Below are 20,423 nucleotides of genomic sequence, written 5' to 3'. Positions count from 1 at the left end.
CCTATAAAATACACCCCAGACCCTACTACTTTAGACACTTCTACCCCTACAATGCAGTGTGACTACGTCTGCTTTTGCTTAGACAATGGCAATAGCCTCCTCCTACCTGGCCTCCTCCCCCTGGACCAGAGATTTTCAACACTTTTCATCTCATGGCACACATAAACTAACCACTAAAATTCTGTGGCACACCAAAAAATGTTTTTTGCCAATCTGACAAAAAATAATAGGTATAATTTTGATTCACACCAGACGGCTATTATTTTGTTGGCTGTTGTCATTTTTTTGACAACCTAAGGGAAAAGGGATCAGTGCCCCTGACTAAATAGTCAGGTATTGCATGTTTTAAAAATTCTTGTGGCATACTGGTTGAAAATCTCTGCCCTAGACTATTCTCAACATAATTATCAAGAGAATAATCTATGAAACAGAAATCAGATCTAATCACTCCTCTGGCTTCCCATCAAGCTCAGGATAAATTGCAAGCACCTTCAGAAGCTACACAGTACTTGACATTGTCTTCTGTACTTGTTACTCCTCCAGAATCTGAGTCATTATGGGGACTTACCTTACTCTTGTCTTACTTACTACTATATCCCGTGTCTACAGCAGTACCCAGCACACTGTACACTCAATATTCATGGGATAATTTTGCTGTTACAATACAGTTTAGCATTATGAGGCCCTGACCTGGCTGCAACAGAACTTTTACATTTAAGGGTTTGCTTTTTTAATCAGCACAATTTCAGACTAGTATCCTTTAACAGTAACTCTGGGTGATGATTCTCAAGGTGCTAGAGGTGAAACTCTTGAATAAAATTTCAGATCATAAAGACCAATGTTTTATGCTTTATGATGACTGCTCCACTGTTATAGCTCTTAATACAAGGAAAGACAGCCTTTAACGAGAGGGCTGACAAATGGGTGGAGGAAAGAGCATGTGCAAAAGCAAAGTGAGAGTTGAAAAAGCAGGATATATGCCATAACAGCAAGTATTTTGGGATGGTTCTAAAATATACTTGAAGGGAGATAAAGCTAGAGAGCACAAAGGGCCTTAATCCACCTGGCTAAGGACTCCGGACATCAGGCCACCGCAATCTCTCTTCCTACCTGTGGTTTAGAAAGCCTCCTGTGGTGAGTATGAAGGGTGATGGGAGAGCGTGGTAGAGAGGCAACCACTAGATTGGAGGGGGAGAGAGACCAGTTTAGGAGACTCCAGAGTGAGCCAGGCAATAAACTATTGTTATGGTTAGAATGATGTCCCTTTGGGCTCCAGGCTAGACTGTGCGGCTTCGAGGCCTCCCCGTGTCTGCTCTCCTGCAGGCCAGCCCGACTGACTGAGCTTTGGCAAACTATCACTGATTTTGCAGATGTTTCTGTCTGGAGATCTTTGGTATCCCATTATCTATGGACGTCTCATTCTTACTCCTGACCCATTTTCTTTATCCTTATAATGTTAGCCTGAAATGAAGTCATTAGTATGTGGTGTCAACTTTAGCCACGTAGTTCTGTGACGACAACGGCTGCAGGATGGTGGTGGTAGCGGTGCGAGGGGACAGGGGCACGGTGCTGCGTTCACAAGTGCTCTGTAACACACAGCCATCTCCTTTTTCAAATACGCAGACACATCTTCTCTTTCAAAACTTTGTGTCCCTTAGTGGACTGTTCAAAAGACTCCCGAAGCCAGGAGCCAGATGATATATTTTGTCCTCCAATTTTTGCTGTCTTGCTTTAAGTAAACCTACCTGTTTAAAGGAACATCATTGCAAAGAACTCCAATGCTAGACTGTTCTCCAACCTCTTCTGCTTCTGCTCCAATGAGTCCCCTCCAGCCTTACGCAATCCTAACCATTAGTTCTGAATCGGAAGCCGTTAACATTCAGATACAATAATGTACTTTTAGTAAGAGAAGAACTCCACTTCCACTTGCCTTACCTTTTATTAAGAATAAAATACTTCTCTCAAAATCTTAAGAAAAAGAAACCATGACCAGGGATTAAGTGACCATAATATCTATTTTTATTATGAAAACATTAAATTTTGACACATTGCTTCATTTGCTTTTTAAAAATCTATTATCTGACTTAAACCTATGCAGCAAAAATGCCAATAAATTATATAAATCATAGTTTGTGTCTTTTTAAAACTAGGAACATAATATGCTTTATGGTAATCAAACAATACTAAATCTGAATTGTATGAGTGGTTAACTTGTATTTTAACATTTAGCTTAAAACCAAAACCAACCACATGCTAACACACTGTTGCAAGAGTTTCTCAGAAAGCTTTCCTTACCACGGTCAGTATCCCGCTTCCTGGCTGAGGTCCGAACACAGCCTCTCCGGCCGTCAAGGCACTCACTCCAAACCGCAGGTCCCCGTCCTGCTCCTCTCAGGAGGAGCCCTGGAGGGAGGGCTGATGATCTGCCTTATCTCCCGCCTCCTGCCCACGCTACCTTGCCTTTAAGTAACTTCATTTCTTTAAAAGGAAATCATGAGCTAAGAACTCCAATACTGAATTTAGAAACAGTGATTCGAATACACATTAAATCAAATATGTTAGTACTTAAAGCCACAAATTCTGAAAAGTGAAAATAGACAAATACAGAACTTATGTAAACAACCAATGAACTAAGGCAAATAGCACAGCCACCACATGCCCTAAAATGGTATATTTTTGGTGTCTGGAGCTCTTTAAAAAGTATATTTTGGGACAATTCAGATGAATTTCAGTAAAAGATGTGTGTTCTGCATAAAGTTAGAGTTTTAAGGGTTTTCAACATGGGTGGCATTATTTAAAAAATATATCGATAGTCTCATTAGTGAATGTTTCCCACTTAGTTTAAGTTTTATTTTCTGGGGAGGCAAACCCAAGCACTGTTTCAAGACTCCACGTTCAAAGTCGCGATGCAGCTGCTGCCACGCCTGGGAACGTTAAAGCTGGTTGTCGCCCTGGCTCCTGTCGTCATCATCATCGTCATCCTCCTGGTCTATGGACTCAAGTTCATCCTCCTCTTCCTCCTAAACGGAAAGCACACATTCAACACCGAGGAAGCCCCTCACACTCAGCGCAGCGACAGGGCTCCATTCCAGCGGTCACATGACTACACACCGTCTCACTTCCTCGATTTAACACTCAAGGCTCCTTGTCATTTTTAATGGGGTGAGACATACACCAGGTTAACCTGCTAACGGATGGCAACACAGGATGGCACGTTTAGGTGGTGAGAGCTGTTATCACAGGAGCAACCAATTCACTTCCTAAGCTCAAAGCCCAAACGAGAACAGTTAACAAATGCTGGAAACTGTGCCTAATCTGTGTCTTAAGTAAATGTGGTGAGCACCGTGTGAGCAGTGTAGAGAACACTGAACTCATGTACCAACATATCTATGCCCATAATATAGATATATAGGTACATTTCCATGGTACAGTATAATTTTTAAATGTACATTATAAAGAAACATCATATATAACATTTTTGGAAACATTTCAATCTTACTGGATGACCAAGTTCCTTGAGTTTATTCTTTAATGACAGTATTTTCTGATCCTGATCAGCCAACAGCACCAAGAGATCATCTTGTTCTTTTTTAGAATCCGTAATGTTGACCTCAAGCTGGTTTTTCTCATTTTGTAAAATGACAATGGTACTATTAGATGAGTCCAGTTGCTCTTTAATAGCAGTTCTTTCATCAGACAGAGCTTTAATTTCATTCTAGAAAAAGAAAGGTGAAAATCACTAATCTAAAATTAGTATTCATTCTTCTCAGGTTTTTTTTAATAAATAGGTTCTTTCTATGATAAATCACTGTTGTTGTCCAACCTGTGGAGTTTAAGGGTAGAGGTTGAGAGGATAGGAGGAAATTTAAAAAAAAATAAATTAATTATTGATTTTAGAGTTGGGGGAAGAGCAGAGAGGGAGGAAGGGGGAGAGAGATGGAGAGAGAGAAACAATCGATTTGTTGTTCCACTAATTTATGCATTCACTGGTTACTTCTTGCATGTGTCCTGACCAGGGATTGAACCCATAACCTTGGTGTATAAGGACGAAGCTCTAACCAACCGAGCTAGCTGGCCAGGGTGATAGGAGGTTTAAAGCACACAGACACTCATCCAGTATCATGAGAATTTAAGTTAGGCTACACATCAAAGATGGATATTGTGAAAACTAGAGTTTAACACCCAAAAAATAGTTTTAATCAGTTATTGCTCAATAAATCCCTAGAGATAATACCATTTCACATAATGAGAGGAATAAATACACAAAACATTTCATAGCAGAAGCCTGGTTAGTATCAAAATTAGAACTCAAGTTTTTAAAGAAATCTTTCATCCCAACTTCATACATACAATTAAAGCCGGGAAAAAAAATAGCTTCAAATAAAACCAATGGCTAAAAAATAATTTGACCACAATCCAAAAGGCACAACCACATTATCTTCCTTTTTCCATTTTTCTTTCATGCCTTTTGCTTTTATTACAATTACTTCATTCCTTTCCTCATGTTGCTTATTCTGATTTCTATGCCACACAGCAGGCCACAGGATTTCACTGCTCCTTAGCTGATAGAAAGCCTACATAGTGGCTTGTGGTTGAGCCATACTTGTAGTTCTGTTTCTTATTGTGATTAGAGATTGATAAGAAAACAATTTTCAATGATTTTTACTTTCAAAGTACATTGTGATACATTCTTATTTTACATATTTGATACAATTATTTGAAAAGGCATTTAAAAAAATCTTCATTTGTGCCATCCTGAGTAACAGAATAGAAAGGTTATCAGATAACATCACACCCCATTAGCTTTCTTTATAAATCTAAGGATTTGAGAAATTAAATGAAATAAACTCTAATTTCCTGGAGTTCATTTCATATAATATGCAGTAAATAAAAGCTGCACCAAAACCAACCTTTAATTCTTTAGTCTCTTGTAATAATGCCGACAGTCTTCCCTCTACATCAGTAGTTTTTGCAGCTATTACAGTGTCACTCTCTCCTGGTACAGGAACTGACTGTGCCTGAAAGTAGAAATTAGGGGAAAAACAGTTTCTTTAAAGTTATGATCAATATGAAATCCCAAAGATGACTTAATGTTCTTGCTACTTTGAAATTTCCAATAATAGAAAATATAATTCCCTTACATATTTACATGAATAAAGTACTCTCCTAGAAAGATGAGTTGTTCCTACAGTGAAGTCGAAGGCTGAAGCAAGAGTGGTGGGGCATCAAATCTCAGCAGAGGATGGGGAAGGCTGGGTTATGGTGTCTCAAGTTCACACCAGGAAAGCAATCAACAAGACAGCTCTAATATAGCTATAAGAGAGCATTTAATAGCAGGGAATATGTTTCAAAGACTTTTCCTCATAAAACTCTTGTGAGTTTAGTTGGCACAATCATCTCTATCTCAGAGAGACAGGTGGGGACATTGAGCTGGACGCCATTAACTGGTGAAATGTATTTTCTTAAGTGCTACAGGAAGTATTCTTAAATCAATCTTTCAGTCCTTCTCTGCCTTTTTCTTACAAAATATTGGGAAGCGAGGTGATGGTATAGCAAATATCTAACAATGTGTAAAGGGCTTCAGAACTGGTAGAGGCTAGAAGAGTTCTGAGGTGCATGGTAGACAAAGCCTAAATTGCTTTGAAGAGACTGTTGGCAGAAAACTGGTCATTAAAGGCAATTCTGGTCAGGGCTCAGAAAGAAAACGGAGAGCTGTAGAGAAAGCTTTTACGGTCTTAGAGAAAACAAATTCATCATGAACAGAATGCTGGGAGAAATATGGATGTTAAAGGTGGTTTTGGTTGAGGTCTAGGATGGAAATAAGAAAAGTGGAGGAAAGGCAATTCTTGTTATAAAGTGGCAAAGAACTTGGCTGGGTTGTGTCTGTGCAAAGTAGAATTTGTAAGTGATGAACATGGATATTTAGCTGAGGAGATTTCTAAGCAAAGTGTTAAAGGCATGACCTCGTTCCTTGCTGCTTACAGTTAAATGTGGAGGAGAGATAAATTGAAGAAGGAATTTTTAAGCCAAAGGGAATAACACTTGAAGATTTAGAAAATTCTCAGCCTGTGCCTATTGCAATAAATGACAAGGCATGTTCTGGTGAAATATCAAGGATGTGGCTGGACAACCATTTATAAAGAGATTGCTTGTGTGATTCATGGAACCAATCAACCGCCACAGTAGAAGCTGGAATAGAGACGTGGTTATCCACGGAGGATCTAGGATGGTCTTCTTGTCCAATGGCTTGACCCCTGTGAATTGCATAGGTTGCCAACAAGCTGTTTGAAAATTTTATACCAGCAGTAAACCTGCTAACTTGGACTGAAGGTTACACAGACAGGATGAAATATAAAATACTAGCAAAATGAACCAGTAACTGATTAAATCGATCTGATAAGCCTGACTATAATATGGCTGCTGCCATGGACAAGAAGCTGATGTGACTAGAACTCTGGCTAGTGACTAACCTAAACGGAAGGTACTTTTTGACAAATTTGCCTATTTTCCACAGTGGCTGAAAAACATTTCAACCTTGTGTTTACTATTTTTCGGGAGAAAAAAATTAATTAACTTACAAATGCTTCTGTTTTCTGCAACAGCTCCTGTTTTTCTGTCTGTAGTTTGGTGATCTCCATGGATTGTGAGTTTACCTGAGACTTCAGTGTTGCCAGTTCCTAAGAGAGAAAAAACAGTTGAGGTGTAACCTTAAATGGCATTAATGTCATCAAGAAATTGTCTATTTACAGGGCATACACATGAGTTTACCTCCTGTTTTTTTTCTTTTCAATGCAAAAAACCATTATTTTTCTGGACAGAAAGGTTTAAATAGCCAATACACTGAACAAAGCAATTATCATGGTCAATACTGTATGAATTAGGCATAAGATTTTATATATTCATATTTGTAGCTTATAAACATACTTATATTTTTCTTAATGGTTAGTTCACTGATAATCTACAAATTATCTGGTGAGATGCTGAGATTTGTTAAAAAGATCACCGTTAAAAAAATAAAAAACCACAATAAGCAGCAAATACCATTATTGTGTAATTACAACAGCTTCTGGATTTGCACATGGCTGCCGTCACTATCAGTTTTTACTTACACCTGACGAAGTAGCTCTAGATTAATGGAACTGAAAGCTGGTTACTCTATTACAATTAAAACAAGACAAAACAGAACTTGGACCAAACTGGAAAATTACCTGTTTTAATTCTGCAATTTGTTCAGAATCTCTAGCTGAAGCTGTTGCTTCATTTGCGTCCAGGGATGCTTGGGAAGATTTCTATAAATAGCATAGAAATAAACTATGAAACAAATTCAGTCTAAAGAGACAGGAAAAAAACAAAACAGAACTGTACACATACAGAGGTTAGCAAAAGTAGGTTTACAGTTGTATGTGAAAGTTTATTCTTGTATTATTTATTTGTATTACAACTGTAAACCTACTTTTGCTCACCCCTGTTTAAGCTGTCTTGTAGATGTTTACCAGAAGACTTCATACCAACATTTAAATTTTTTTCTTTTTTAAAATCCTCACCTGAGAGACAGGGAGGGAGAAACATTGATGTGAGAGAGAAACATTGATTGGTTGCCTCCCATATGTGCCCCGACCTGGGATTAAACCCACAACCTAGATGTATTTGACAGGGATTCGAACCCACAACCCTTTGTCGTACAGGGTAACACTCTAACCAACTGAGCCACCCAGCCATGGCCCACCATTTTAATTTTGGTAAAATTTCAAGATAGCACATACTGTCTAAAATTTTTTTCATAGGTAAAAAATTTATACTTATACCAAATAATTTATTAAATCTAAGCACTTACCTGATGTCATATGGAGAAAGAACATAAAAGCAAGTATTTTTTGAGTGATTTCCACGTATTAAAAGAGCTTTATACTGAGTATCTCATTTAATGCTCACAACAATGAAATAGATACTAAAACCACCATTTTATAGATCAGGAAATAATTTTAAAGAAATTAATTTTGCTTAAATTTAATTAGCTAGGAAGCAGTGAAACTTTAGACAGTCTGACACAGTTCATATTCTAAAACCTTAATATGATACTTTGGCTCCAGGAATCCAGAAAAATAAACAAGCAGGATAATGAGGATTGCTCTTGACCTCTTCTTTAAAAGTTTTTAACATTTTACAAAATTTATATGGAACCAAAAAAGACCCCGAATAGCTGCAGCCATCTTGAGAAAAAAGAACAGAGTAGCAGGGATCACATTACCAGACTTCAAACTGTATTACAAAGCCACTGTAATCAAAACGGCCTGGTATTGGTACAACAACAGGCATATAGATCAATGGAACAGAACAGAGACCCCAGAAATAGACCCACGCCACTATGGTCAGTTAATACTTGAAAAAGGAGGCAAGAGTATCCAATGGAGAAAAGACAGTCTCCTCAATAAGTGGTGCTGGGAAAATTGGACAGATACATGCAAAAGAATGAAACTAGACCACCAACTTTCACCATACACAAAAATAAACTCAAAATGGATAAAAGACTTAAATGTAAGTCACGAAACCATAAAAATCCTGGAAGAAAACATAGGCAGTAAAGTCACAGACATCCCACGTAGTGGACTTTTCACTGATATATCTCCTAGGGCAAGAGAAACAAAGGAAAAAATAAACATATGGGACTACATCAAACTAAAAAGCTTCTGCACAGCAAAAGAAAACAGCCTCAAAATACAAAGGAACCCCACAGCCTCGGAAAACATATTTGCCAAGGACATACCTGATAAGGGGCTAATTTCTAAAGTGTACAAAGAACTCATAGTACTCAGCAAGAGGAAGACAAACAAGCCAATTAAGAAATGGGCAAAGGATTTAAATAGACAGTTCTCCAAAGAGGACATAGGGATGGCCAAGAGACACATGAGAAAATGCTCGACGTCGCTAATCATCAGAGATGCAAATTAAAACCACAATGAGGTATCACTTCACACCTGTCAGAACGGCTGCCATCAACAAATCAACAAACGACATGTGCTGGCGAGGGTGTGGGGAAAGGGGACCCTAGTACACTGCTGGTGGGGATGCAGACTGGTGCAGCCACTATGGAAAACAGTATGGAGGTTCCTCAAAAAATTAGAAATGGAGCTGCTGTTTGACCTAGTGACTCCACTCCTAGGAATGTATCCTAAGAATCCTGAAACATTCATCAGAAAGAATATATGCACCCCGATGTTCATAGCAGCACAGTTTACAATAGCTAAGATCTGGAAACAGCCCAAGTGCCCATCAGTAGATGAGTGGATAAAAAAGCTGTGGGACATTCACACCATGGAATACTACGCAGCTGTAAAGAAGAAGAATCTCGTACCCTTTGGGACAGTATGATGGACCTGGAGAAAATTATGCTAAGTGAAATAAGCCAGGCAGCGAAAGACAAATATCACATGATCTCGCTTATACGTGGAATCTAAAGAACTTAATAAACTGATGAACAGAATAGATTCAATGACATGGAAGCATAGATGAGACTGATGAATATCAGAGGGATGGAGGAGGGCGGGGGTGGAGAGTAACAAAGAATTTATATGTATATATGCACAACCCAAGGACACAGACAATGGTGGGGAGAGGGACTGGGGAGGGGGAAGGGATGGGGTGGAACAGGTCATTGGGGAGAAAAAGGGACATCTGTAATATTTTAAACAAAAATAAAATTTAAAAAAAAAAAAAAAGTTTTTAACATTTACTTACCAATTTTTCAATCAAAGAGTCCTTTTCAGCCAGTTGGCTTCGTAAAAGTTCCTGATTACTTTTTAATTCTTTTATCTCTTCTCGCAACCTACCAATTTCTTCTGGTTGAATGCCATTCATTTGAGCCCCATCACTGTGAGAACCTTGATGCTGATTGTCTTTTCCTATTAGACAAGCATAAAATGTGAAAAGCCAGCATAAAACTTAAATTTTTCATATTTTGAATTAAAAGACTCAAATATAAATATATAATTTGCTTAATTTAATTACTTTGGAAGCACTTTTGTAAGCAAATTTAATTTTTGCAAAATAGTGTTTTGATAAAAATAGTTAATTGATGATAGTTTCAGGTTTTCTGGGAGGAAAATCAGCATAGTTTATTAAGACTAAACTTCATGGTTTGGTGATCTAAGATTAAGAATGATAGTAGTTTCAATTCCAATTCTGTCAATATAAGAGAAAATAAAATCCTTTAAAAAAATCTCCCCAAAGGAATAGCCTTCTATATGGACTAAAATAACTGACAAATTATTGTCATAAATAAAGGAAATAAAAGAGATATTTTTCCCCTGAAAATTTTAGTCACTTTGATATAAATTAATTACATTTCTAAGTAGCTAGAATTCCAATCATAAGCACTATAGGATGATACTATTTACAAAAACTTGAGCTCTTACCATGTGCCAGGCACTAAACTAGAATTTTACTAATATTATTTCACTTAATTCCCAGATGACACAGATGCTATTATCAGCTCAACTTTGCAGATGAGGAAATGGAAAGGTTAGATCAGTCATTCTTAACTGGCTATATATTAGAATCACCTGGGGAGGAGCTTATAATAATTACTGATGCCTGGACCCCACCCTGACAAATTAAATACAGTGGGGTCTCAGTATTGGTGCTATTTCTTTTTTAATTAATTTTTTTATTTTTCAATTACAGTTGACATACAATATTGTATTAGTTTCAGGTGTACAACATAGTGATTAGACCTTTATATAACTTACAAAGTGATTAGATAAATCTAGTACCCATTTGACAAGTACTGGTGCTATTTAAAAAAAACCCCACACAAAAACTCAGGAGATTCTAATGTGCAGCCAAGGTTGAAAATCAATGGATCAGAAAATCAAACAGGTAGCAAGAAGGCTGAACTTCAAAATCTGATTTACATGTTTGTCACAGTGATTGATTTAAGATTAGAGAAAGACTAGTCTACAAGAATAATCTGTTTGACTTTGTCCAGCTCTTGGGGACAATGCGATAGTGATGGCCAGCTCACGTACCTAGCTGTACTTTAAGAAGATTATACTGATCTTTGTGTTGCTGAATCTGAGATATTTGCTGTGTGACTGCTGTCTGGAGCTGTTCATTTTGACATTTTAAAGTGGAAATCTGCTGCTTTAATTCCTCAAGCTGCAGATCCTGTGAAACAAAATATAATTCAAGTGTTGTAAATTCATACCAATTAGCATTAAGAAGATGAAAAATTAAAAATCAGAGATTATTTTGGGTCAGGATGTTAAAGTACTCCACACTTCCAACACCATTCAATAATTACGCAGTAATACATCAATATATGCACCAAGGCAAAACATAAAACCCCACTAATCAGCACTATGGTACACCCTGCAACCTAACTGCAACTATTGGGGGTGGAGGATCAATTTGAAAAACCTTACGGTCCATCAAACCATTTAAGAAATTTAAACTATTTAAGAAAGGTAGTAGAGCCTGGCTGGCGTGACTCAATGGTTGAGCAGCGACCTATGGTCTAGGATGCCTGGTCAGGGCACATGCCAGGGTTGCGGGCTCGATCCCCAACAGGGGGCGTGCAGGAGGCAGCCGATCAACAACTCTCTCTCATCATTGATATTTCTCTCTCTCCTTCCCTTTCCCTTCCTTTCTGTGAAATCAATAAAAATATATTAAAAAAAGAGAAAGGTAACATATGTATGTATACATATGCATTTATATTACTGTTGACATTAATGACAATCATGTAACAGAACATTTAGAAGACTGAAAAGAGAGCTTCCAACTCTCACCACCCTAATATAACTAGTAGGAACTTGATCTATTTCTTTATATTCTTTCAATTTTTTTCCAATACAAGTTTTTAAACTTGTCATAATCAGTCCATATATCATTTTGTAACCTTTAATTCACTTATTATTCAATCATAATTTCCCCATATTGCTAACAGTTTCATGATCATAATTTTTAATACTTAATATCTAATGAGTTGATACAATATGATTTATATTCAAAAGCAATACTGAGGTTGCTTTCCATTTTTCTAAATGATAAATATTATTACAATAAATATGTTAGTCCATATAACTCCTGAATTTTGAAGAATTTTCTTAGGATGGATTCTCAAATGTGTATATAAAAATTTTATAGCTCTCCATGCTTGTTGCCTAATTGCCAAATAGCATTTTAAATGGTGAGAATATTTAAAAGTAACATTTCTAAAGAAGAGTCATTATAGTACTTGTGTAAAATCCCTCTTTTTTTCTTCCAAATCAACCATATTTATCAGGTCCAAGTGTAGGCTATGGCATCACATTCCAAGTATTTATTTTCCAGTGCTCTAAAGACATTACATTTTACCACCTGGAAATGACTCCATATTTGTACTAAGATATGGATGAAAAATCCTAATAACCATGGGTAGTTTAATGATTCAAATTTGGATTATTCCAAGCTGATTCTGATTTATTGACTTGCTTATAAACTGAAAGGCTTATACTGAATGTTAAATATACTACTATTTTTATTCTTTCTTACAATTTCAATCTCAACAATATAGACTATGGGGAAGAAAAGAACACACAGGCAGTTCTCATTCAGAGGGCTCAACCCAAGCTCTTACTTGCTACACCTGCCTCAGGCTGTGCACAGTGGCAGGGGGCAGAAGGCGTCCTACATGAACTGCCAACAGTGTACAGGAATTTATGACACTGGAATTTTAACATCAATAATCTCACTTTCCAGGTAATACTACAGCACTTTCTAGGATTCCAATAAAGGTACCAGGATGAGGAATTAAATTAGAGAAAAAACTAAGAAAGGTATTTTTAAGGAACACAACGGAAGATTAAAGGTGCTCAACACAATGCAAATATGGAGCTTCTCTGGTATCCTGCAAAGAAAATGTCAATTGATGATTTTGAAAACATAGTTTCAACTTAATTCATAATTTCCACTCAAATAAATCAGCTCCCTTTCTTGTTCTCTTGTTCTAACTCAGTATCAGCTACTCAGTTGTGTAAGACAGCAATCTCAGGAAGGACCATATTTGACCCTTTCTGCTCCCTCACACCTGCATCCAATCATTACCTAGTCCTGCCAGTTTTATCTTCTTTAGTTTCCACATTTTCCAGGTCGGCTCTATACCACAAAGTATGAGCTTTAGAGTCCCAGTAACACATGTATTTGAATTCTGTTCCTCCAGTCAGTGAGTGGCCCTGGCTAAGGTTAAATTCTGTCTCAGATCCCTCTTTATTGAAAACTGAAGATATTAACTACTTTGTAGGGCTGATGTGAAAATCAAAATGAGACAGTGTTTAAAATGTGCTTAGGGACCACCTAGAAACAATAAAGAAAAACTGGCAGCTATTATCATTATGGCCATCATCAGGGCTCCAATTTTCTCCACTAGCCCATCACAACCACCTCCTTCCTGGGCTCCCTCTAGCCTTGCCTCTTAAACTTCTCCTTTATACAGCCACCAAGTGTTCTATGCACATGCCAGTTACAACTCCTGCCTTTCTTTCTCCTCTCTCCTTTTGCCTAGCTTTCTCCTAGGCATCCTTCTAGGACTTGGCTTCTCTATTTTCTCCAAGCCTCTGCTCCTACTTAGCTAAGTTAGGTGCCTCTCAGTGCTGTCATACAGCTTTGTTTATCTCTATCACTAGGCTTAATATGTTATAATCCATGTGTCACACCATCTATTTATAGGTTTGTCTCCCCATGAGACTGTGATACGGAAACATGTCTGATTCATGTCTTTATCCAGGACATCCTGCACAAAGCGTAAAACATTTGAAGCTCTCAGATGCTTTTGAATTATTTAGGAAAATAATGATTTTTACTTTCTGTATCCTCTTGCATTTGAAATGCCAGGAAAAATCTTCCCTAAATATTGAAAAGTACCAGTATGGCAGAGAGTTTATCAGTACGTACTTGCTCTCGAATCACATTTTTGTAGTGAGTCACAATACTGTCATGCTGTTCTAATGTCTTCTTCTCTTCTTCTTCTTTTTTATCTTCTTCACTGGACTTATAAATAGCCTTAGTTATCACACCTATAAAAGAAAGCTAACTTAAAATTTATTTTAAATATTTAAAATACTATTTTATTAAGACTTAATCAGTAAAAACATACGGCCTAACTACACAGAAATAAGAACTAATCTTTACCATCTTACTGAAGACCAAAAGTCCTTGAATAGACTACATACCAAAAGCTAGAAAAATCCCCACTTTGAGGCTTATCATAAAGTCTGCACGTGTCCAGGATAAACATACACAATATAATCACAGGTACTTTCTCATGAATACCAGCATAAATGTTCTTTTCTTACCTTCAAGTTCTTTGACCAGCTTTGTAAACTCATGATCAAATATCATGTATTCTGGACTGGGAAAGTTGGGCTGGGGTTTCTGAGATGCTCTGGAATACAACTCATGTTTGCTAATAAATCCTAGTTTCTCTATGAAATTCTCTTTGCCAATCCTCTTCTCTATTAGTTGTTTTAGTTTCTCTCTACAGAGATAAGCATATTGAGATGCTTAAGAAAAAGTCATAACGAAACATAAAACTTGGTTCTACATTATACTTTGGCACAAAAAAGATTTATCATTTTCTCTTAATGACATTAGCAAGACATTTTACCCTAGCAGTTTCCTCCTTACTTACTTCATATAGTTCTCAAGTGAGTTATCATTGAAATAAATCGAAATGCCCAACAGAAGGGCACATAAGCCTTGGACCAATTGCTCTTCCTCTCCAAGATTTTCTGCAATTTGTCCTGTAAGCTGAACTTTTTGTTAAGGAGACTAATGGTTCACAATATCCAGAGTACTTTATTTTATAATTGGAATTTCACATGTATTTCATATAAGAGCTTCTATAATAAATTCTACATACAGTTCTAGCAAACACACACACACACACACACACACACACACACACACACACACCCTTAAGCAAGCACCATAACTGCCTTAACAGTTTAAAAAGTTAAAACACATAAAGAAAATTCAAATATTTTGGGCACAGAGTTACCTCTAATTGAGAGGAAGACATAAAAATGATAACAGATAAATACTTATATGTATCTTACAGCAATATAAAGGATACAAATGGAACATTGGCTGAATTGTGAAGAAAATGCGTTACTGCAATGGGACAGTTACTTAGCCAGGTACAAAGCAACATTAGTAATCCAACTCTTGTCTGTATTTTGCTTCCCTGAAATAGATAAGTCAGCAGAAACCTCATTTTAGTTTTTTCAAATTTAAAGTTGTCCTAAGATCCCTTCCCATTTGTATAAAGATATTTAACATCTTATAAAAGATGTGTCAGGAATCCAGACTTAAAAAATTGAATGAGAGAGTGCATTCTTGTGTTCTCTATGGGCTGGACTTCCCAAAATGAACAGTGAGAAGAAATCAGAATTGGTTCATGTTCATAAGCATATATCAGGTTACCTAAATTACTATTAGTGGAAAAACCTGGTCTACTAAGGAGGAAGTGTATGATGTAGATGCTTAAAAAAAAAGTACCAATCCTAATTCACTTTACAAAAAAAATAATTTGCCAGGCAAATTTCTGATGTTTCAATTAAAATTTTAAAAACAAGTTTCTAATAAAAGGACAAATTTTACCTCTTTTAAAAAAATCAAGAAAAATACAAATAAATAATCTCCTGAATTATTTAGTCAAGTTCCATTAGAGAATGTGTTCTCTAACAGGAAAATAAACAAACCATGTTACAAATTCACTGACAACATGCCAGACAATCAGAAATCACACACATAATGAAAGAGAAAAATACTTAAGTTAGCTAAGTGCCAAAATCACTAACTGCTGCAAAGTATAGTTAAACAATACTGAACACTAGCATGTCCATCAAAATTACAGTTCCCTAAATTCTGATAGAACACATTTACATCTCCTTTGTGGGAAATTCTGTTCGCTGATAATATTGCCACGGCCAATATTATATTATATAGCCTATATATTTTTAAGACAAACAAAACTTGTTTGAAACAAAATAATAAAAATTAGCACATTAATGCATCACTTTGGGAGTAATTTCAGAAAATATCCAAAGTACAATTATTCAAAGATCTAGAGAGGAATGAATTTAAAGTAACCATCACTGTGTTTTGAAAAATTTCTAGCACCCAGACTGTTCTATTTTAATGAATCTTGATGTCAATATCTTGGCCTTTCTATAATCTATTTTCAAGTATACTTAATATTTAAACAAATTCAAATGAGACCTCTTCAAATGATTTGGGAAGTAAGCATTAATTTGCGTGAATTTACATGCTGTATTATTTTTCCTTGCCTCTAAGTCATTACCGTGCCCATGACATATCTTACTGTTACCCAAGTAAATTGAAAAGTTAAAATATATACACTTATTCTCAATTGACGATGTGCCTTAGAGAACTTACAACTAATTATTCAAGTCATAAATGCAAATGTTTCATTGATTTCCCTGGTTATATGTAAAAAATTTAGTATTACTTGTAATACCATTTGTAGGTGCCAAATATACCTCTAATGTCTGCGTAAATAAATGTGGAACTAGATTTAAATTTGAATCTTCTCGAAGTATGTCCTTAGAGGTCTAACTGCACGATAAGAGGAGCAAAGTCAACTATAACTAAGAGAGAATGGAACATCTCCTTCACATCAGCTACAAAAGAACATAAAGTACACAAGAAAAGCCTAATCAAAACTATATAAAACCTAAACAAGGAAAATTTAAAAACACTCCTAAAGAGCACAAAAGTAGATATAAATCAATAGAAAGAATGCATGTCTAGATAGGAAAACTCAAGACATGAAGATATTCTTTATTAATTTATAAAATAAAGTTTATGAAATGAATGTGACCCAAATAAAAATACCAACAAATTTTTTTCTCTGGAACTAAACAACCTTGTTCCCAAGTTCATATAGAAAAATAAACAAGCGAGAATAACTAGGGAATCTGTAAAAAGATAAAAAAGAGCAATGAAGTGATACTAATTCATGAATACATCCAGCATATAACCATCAGTGGGTTACAGATGGACTTAAAAAATGTTGGGACAACTAGCTAGCTATCTGAAAAAGATCAGAGGATCCCTCCGTCATATAGTTCATTGAAGAAAATGGAACAAAAATTTAAATGCAAAAAGTTAAACCAGAAATTAGGAGATGAAAATATGGGAAAATTCCTTAAAATCTTGAAGTAGGAAAGGCCTTTCTAAGTATAACAATAAAATAATAGTGATACAGAAAAAAAAACCCAAAACAAAACACCAAAGTCAAAATATAAATGACATCTCAGGAAAAATATATTTGTAAGTTATCACACACAATGGCTGAATTCCTTAATATAAAATGAAGTTCCTATAAACAATAAATTGGATTAACAACCCAAAAGAAAAATGGGCAGATGAAATATAAAAAAGAAGAGTTCACAGAAAAACTTCCACTGGTACGCAAACACATAGAAAGCGATTCAACCTTTTAGTAAGAGGAATGCAAATTAAAACTCAACAAGGTAACATTCATCACTCATCAGATCGACAAGAATACAAGTCTGACAACATGCTGTTGACGGTGGGGAAACAGATAATCTAAAAATCTAGTACACTGCAATCTTATTTCGCTTTGCTAGTGGGACTGTAAAATAACACTAAGTGAAAAAAAATCCAAGGTGCAGAACAATGGATATGCATAAAAAGCACTTGAAGAATAGAGAAGAAATGCCCTTTACCTGGGAAATCATTTGAATAATAGGAGGCAGGGAACTAGGACAGGGGTGGGGCCAAGACTTTTTATTGTATACCTTTTTGTATCATTTTGATTTCTAAATCATGTCTTACCCATTTCAAAAGGACATACATGTATTTTTAGGGAACTGAAGTTTTATTTCTAAGAGTGGCAGTACGGTAACAGTGAAAAGGACATTTAGTTGGAAACTGGAAGAAGCAAATCTACTGCACAAGCTCAATATGCCATGTGGGCCCCAGTTTCCTCACTTAGTAAACAGAGGCAGTTGGGTTAAATGATTTCATTAAGAGGATACCAGGATTTATACCCTGGTTCTAAAACTCAGCAGCCATAAAACCTTACCTCTCGTCCACACACTTAAATAAGTGCAGGAGTTAATACCTCTCACAGGGTTGTGGAGATGATTCAACACAGGTAAAGAACTTACAACAGTGCATGGCACACAGTAAGTGCTCCACAAATGTTGTAAACGGTTATCATCCTAGTTTCTAGCTCCGAAATTCTATGACTCTCTACCTACTAGCATATTAAAGGTAGAACTAATGCTCCAAATTTAAAATAGATGGCAGAATAAAGTTTAAACTGAAAAAAGAAAAAAGTAATATTAATTGCTGGGATAATTCTTTTTTTTTACCTTAGTGAAATACAGGCAGTCCTTGCTTTGCTGAGTTAACAGAAACCCATGCATACTGAAACATGCAAAGTGAGGACTATGTAATAATGCTCTTTTATGCAGACTATATTATTCTGATGTTCATCAAATCATGATATATAACATAGAAAAATGGGAGATAATTAAATGTCCAAAAATAAGGAGATGGTTAACTAACCTATAGTATATCAATTTAGTGAAATATTATACAATCACAAAAAGTGGTGTTGATTTAGTGTTTAATAACATGGCAGATAACTGTAAGAAAAAATGCAGAACATAAAATGGAATAATATATGATCACTGCCTTATAAATAAACAGTACAGGAAAAAATGATGGAAATTTTACCACTAGTTATCTTTGGGCAGTAGAATGAGGAACAATTATTCTCTCTCCATTTTCTATTTCTCTAAATTTTTCAAAATGGAAAAAAACACAAACACCTCCTAACGAGTGCAAAAATGCTACAGTACTTCTCCAGTGTATCACCATAAAATGTTAAAAATAAGATCAATCCAATAAAATCCTGTTCAAGCTGCTCTATTCCTTGAAAATAAAATCAGAAATTGGGCATTAAAAGCTATCAAAACATCCTTTGTTATTACTTTCTCCAATCATCTGATGAATTCTTTACAAGATAAATGCTAAAAGAAAGCCACACTCTACTTTCTGACTAAAACTATTCATTTTGTTTATGTTTACACATTTGTATATTTGTTTACAGGTTTAAGTAAAAGTACATATCTCTTCCTAAGCCCCCAGAGTGTATGAACCACTGAAGATATTTGGAAAGACAAATGGATATTGAAATTATAATTCTGGAGCATCCTGAGGGTTTAGTTACTAGAAATCACATATTTTACAGGATGGAATAGAACTACAAACAAAATAACTGAAGCTGAATCATCTGATCTTTAACACAAGCTATTATGTTTCCCCTATTATATTTTCTAAGTAAAAATATCTTATTCCTACTTTGTGGATTTCAAGTCTAGTATTTTTCCATTCTTTATAAAAAGTATGAAAAGCCAACACTTTAAACTTCTAGTGTTAAAGTTTTAAAGTGAGATTCTAGAGTATTATGATAAGATTCATTTTTCCAGTGGTGCCTCTGGGGATAGAGAATTAATAGGAAAGGGGTATGATGGAACTTTCTAGGACTATGAATATGTTACACATCTTGTTTTGGGTGGTGGTTACAGAGACATATTCAACCACCAAAAATCATCAGATTGAACATTTCAGGTCTGCATTTTACTCTGTGTAAATTACACCTACAAAAAATTCCCTCTTAAATGACTGACATGTATACTTATAAAATACTTTACCTAATGTCAAAAATTCTGCAGGTCAAATATGTTTGTATGTGAGTTACTAACATGTTAAATCATGCTCATACACAAAGATACAATTCCTAACAGGATCTCAGTTATTAGCACTCACACAAGTGAACGTATGCCCAAATATGGACATTAAGGTACATTCCTTTTTCTGCCAAACATTCCACAAAACAAAACAAAACAAATCAAAACCAACAAATCACCTTCCCACTCCTGTGCACACACACATCATAAACTAATCCCAACGGTAGATGTAGTATATGGGTTATACCCAGAATAACCCATAATGTTTAATTTAAAAGCTTTCAAATTACAAAATTATACTTACTACTACTGGACATTTTCAATAACCTAATTAATATAAAAACCATAACATTCTTTCATATACTGATTAACTAAAGGCAAAATTTTTAATCCTAGATTTTAGTACCTTTGAAATAGTTTCAGGGGAAATAAAGAAGCAAGCTTGGGTGAAAAAACAGAAAAAACCACCAAAAGCCAAAACCAAGTAATTTCTGAAAGTGTTAGCATCCCCGGAGGAAGCACAGTATAGCTTCAGAATGTCATTCCCACAGTTCTTAGAAAAACCACTACAATATCCCAAGGAGAAACACTGGAGAGCCACTTAGGACAGAGATCAACTTGTTGGCACATAAAAGTGTG

At 35.7% G+C, this 20,423-nt stretch overlaps 1 protein-coding gene across 2 annotated transcripts in view; it reads right to left on the bottom strand.

Annotated features, from left to right (window-relative positions):
• Nucleotides 1-1,997: 1,997 nt before the first annotated feature.
• Nucleotides 1,998-20,423, bottom strand: part of USO1 (USO1 vesicle transport factor) — a 78,260-nt gene continuing 59,834 nt past the window's right edge. The window contains exons 14-24 of one of the 2 annotated variants that reach the window (XM_081160691.1): nucleotides 15,110-15,220; nucleotides 14,666-14,784; nucleotides 14,331-14,512; nucleotides 13,930-14,051; nucleotides 11,025-11,163; nucleotides 9,736-9,899; nucleotides 7,209-7,289; nucleotides 6,579-6,677; nucleotides 4,911-5,018; nucleotides 3,500-3,715; nucleotides 1,998-3,020 (exon numbers count right to left, since the gene is read on the bottom strand). In XM_081160691.1, the coding sequence (XP_081016817.1) occupies nucleotides 2,934-3,020; nucleotides 3,500-3,715; nucleotides 4,911-5,018; nucleotides 6,579-6,677; nucleotides 7,209-7,289; nucleotides 9,736-9,899; nucleotides 11,025-11,163; nucleotides 13,930-14,051; nucleotides 14,331-14,512; nucleotides 14,666-14,784; nucleotides 15,110-15,220 (1,428 nt within the window). In that variant the 3' untranslated portion in view covers nucleotides 1,998-2,933. The remainder of the gene's footprint in view (nucleotides 3,021-3,499; nucleotides 3,716-4,910; nucleotides 5,019-6,578; nucleotides 6,678-7,208; nucleotides 7,290-9,735; nucleotides 9,900-11,024; nucleotides 11,164-13,929; nucleotides 14,052-14,330; nucleotides 14,513-14,665; nucleotides 14,785-15,109; nucleotides 15,221-20,423) is intronic. The other variant, XM_081160690.1, reaches the window with a different exon arrangement.

This window comes from Miniopterus schreibersii, assembly GCF_964146895.1.
Source record: "Miniopterus schreibersii genome assembly, chromosome: 1".
In the NCBI taxonomy this organism is placed as follows: Eukaryota; Metazoa; Chordata; class Mammalia; order Chiroptera; family Miniopteridae; genus Miniopterus; species Miniopterus schreibersii.
Note: the sequence above shows the minus strand (reverse complement) of the source record. Positions and strands in the feature narration are given on the sequence as shown.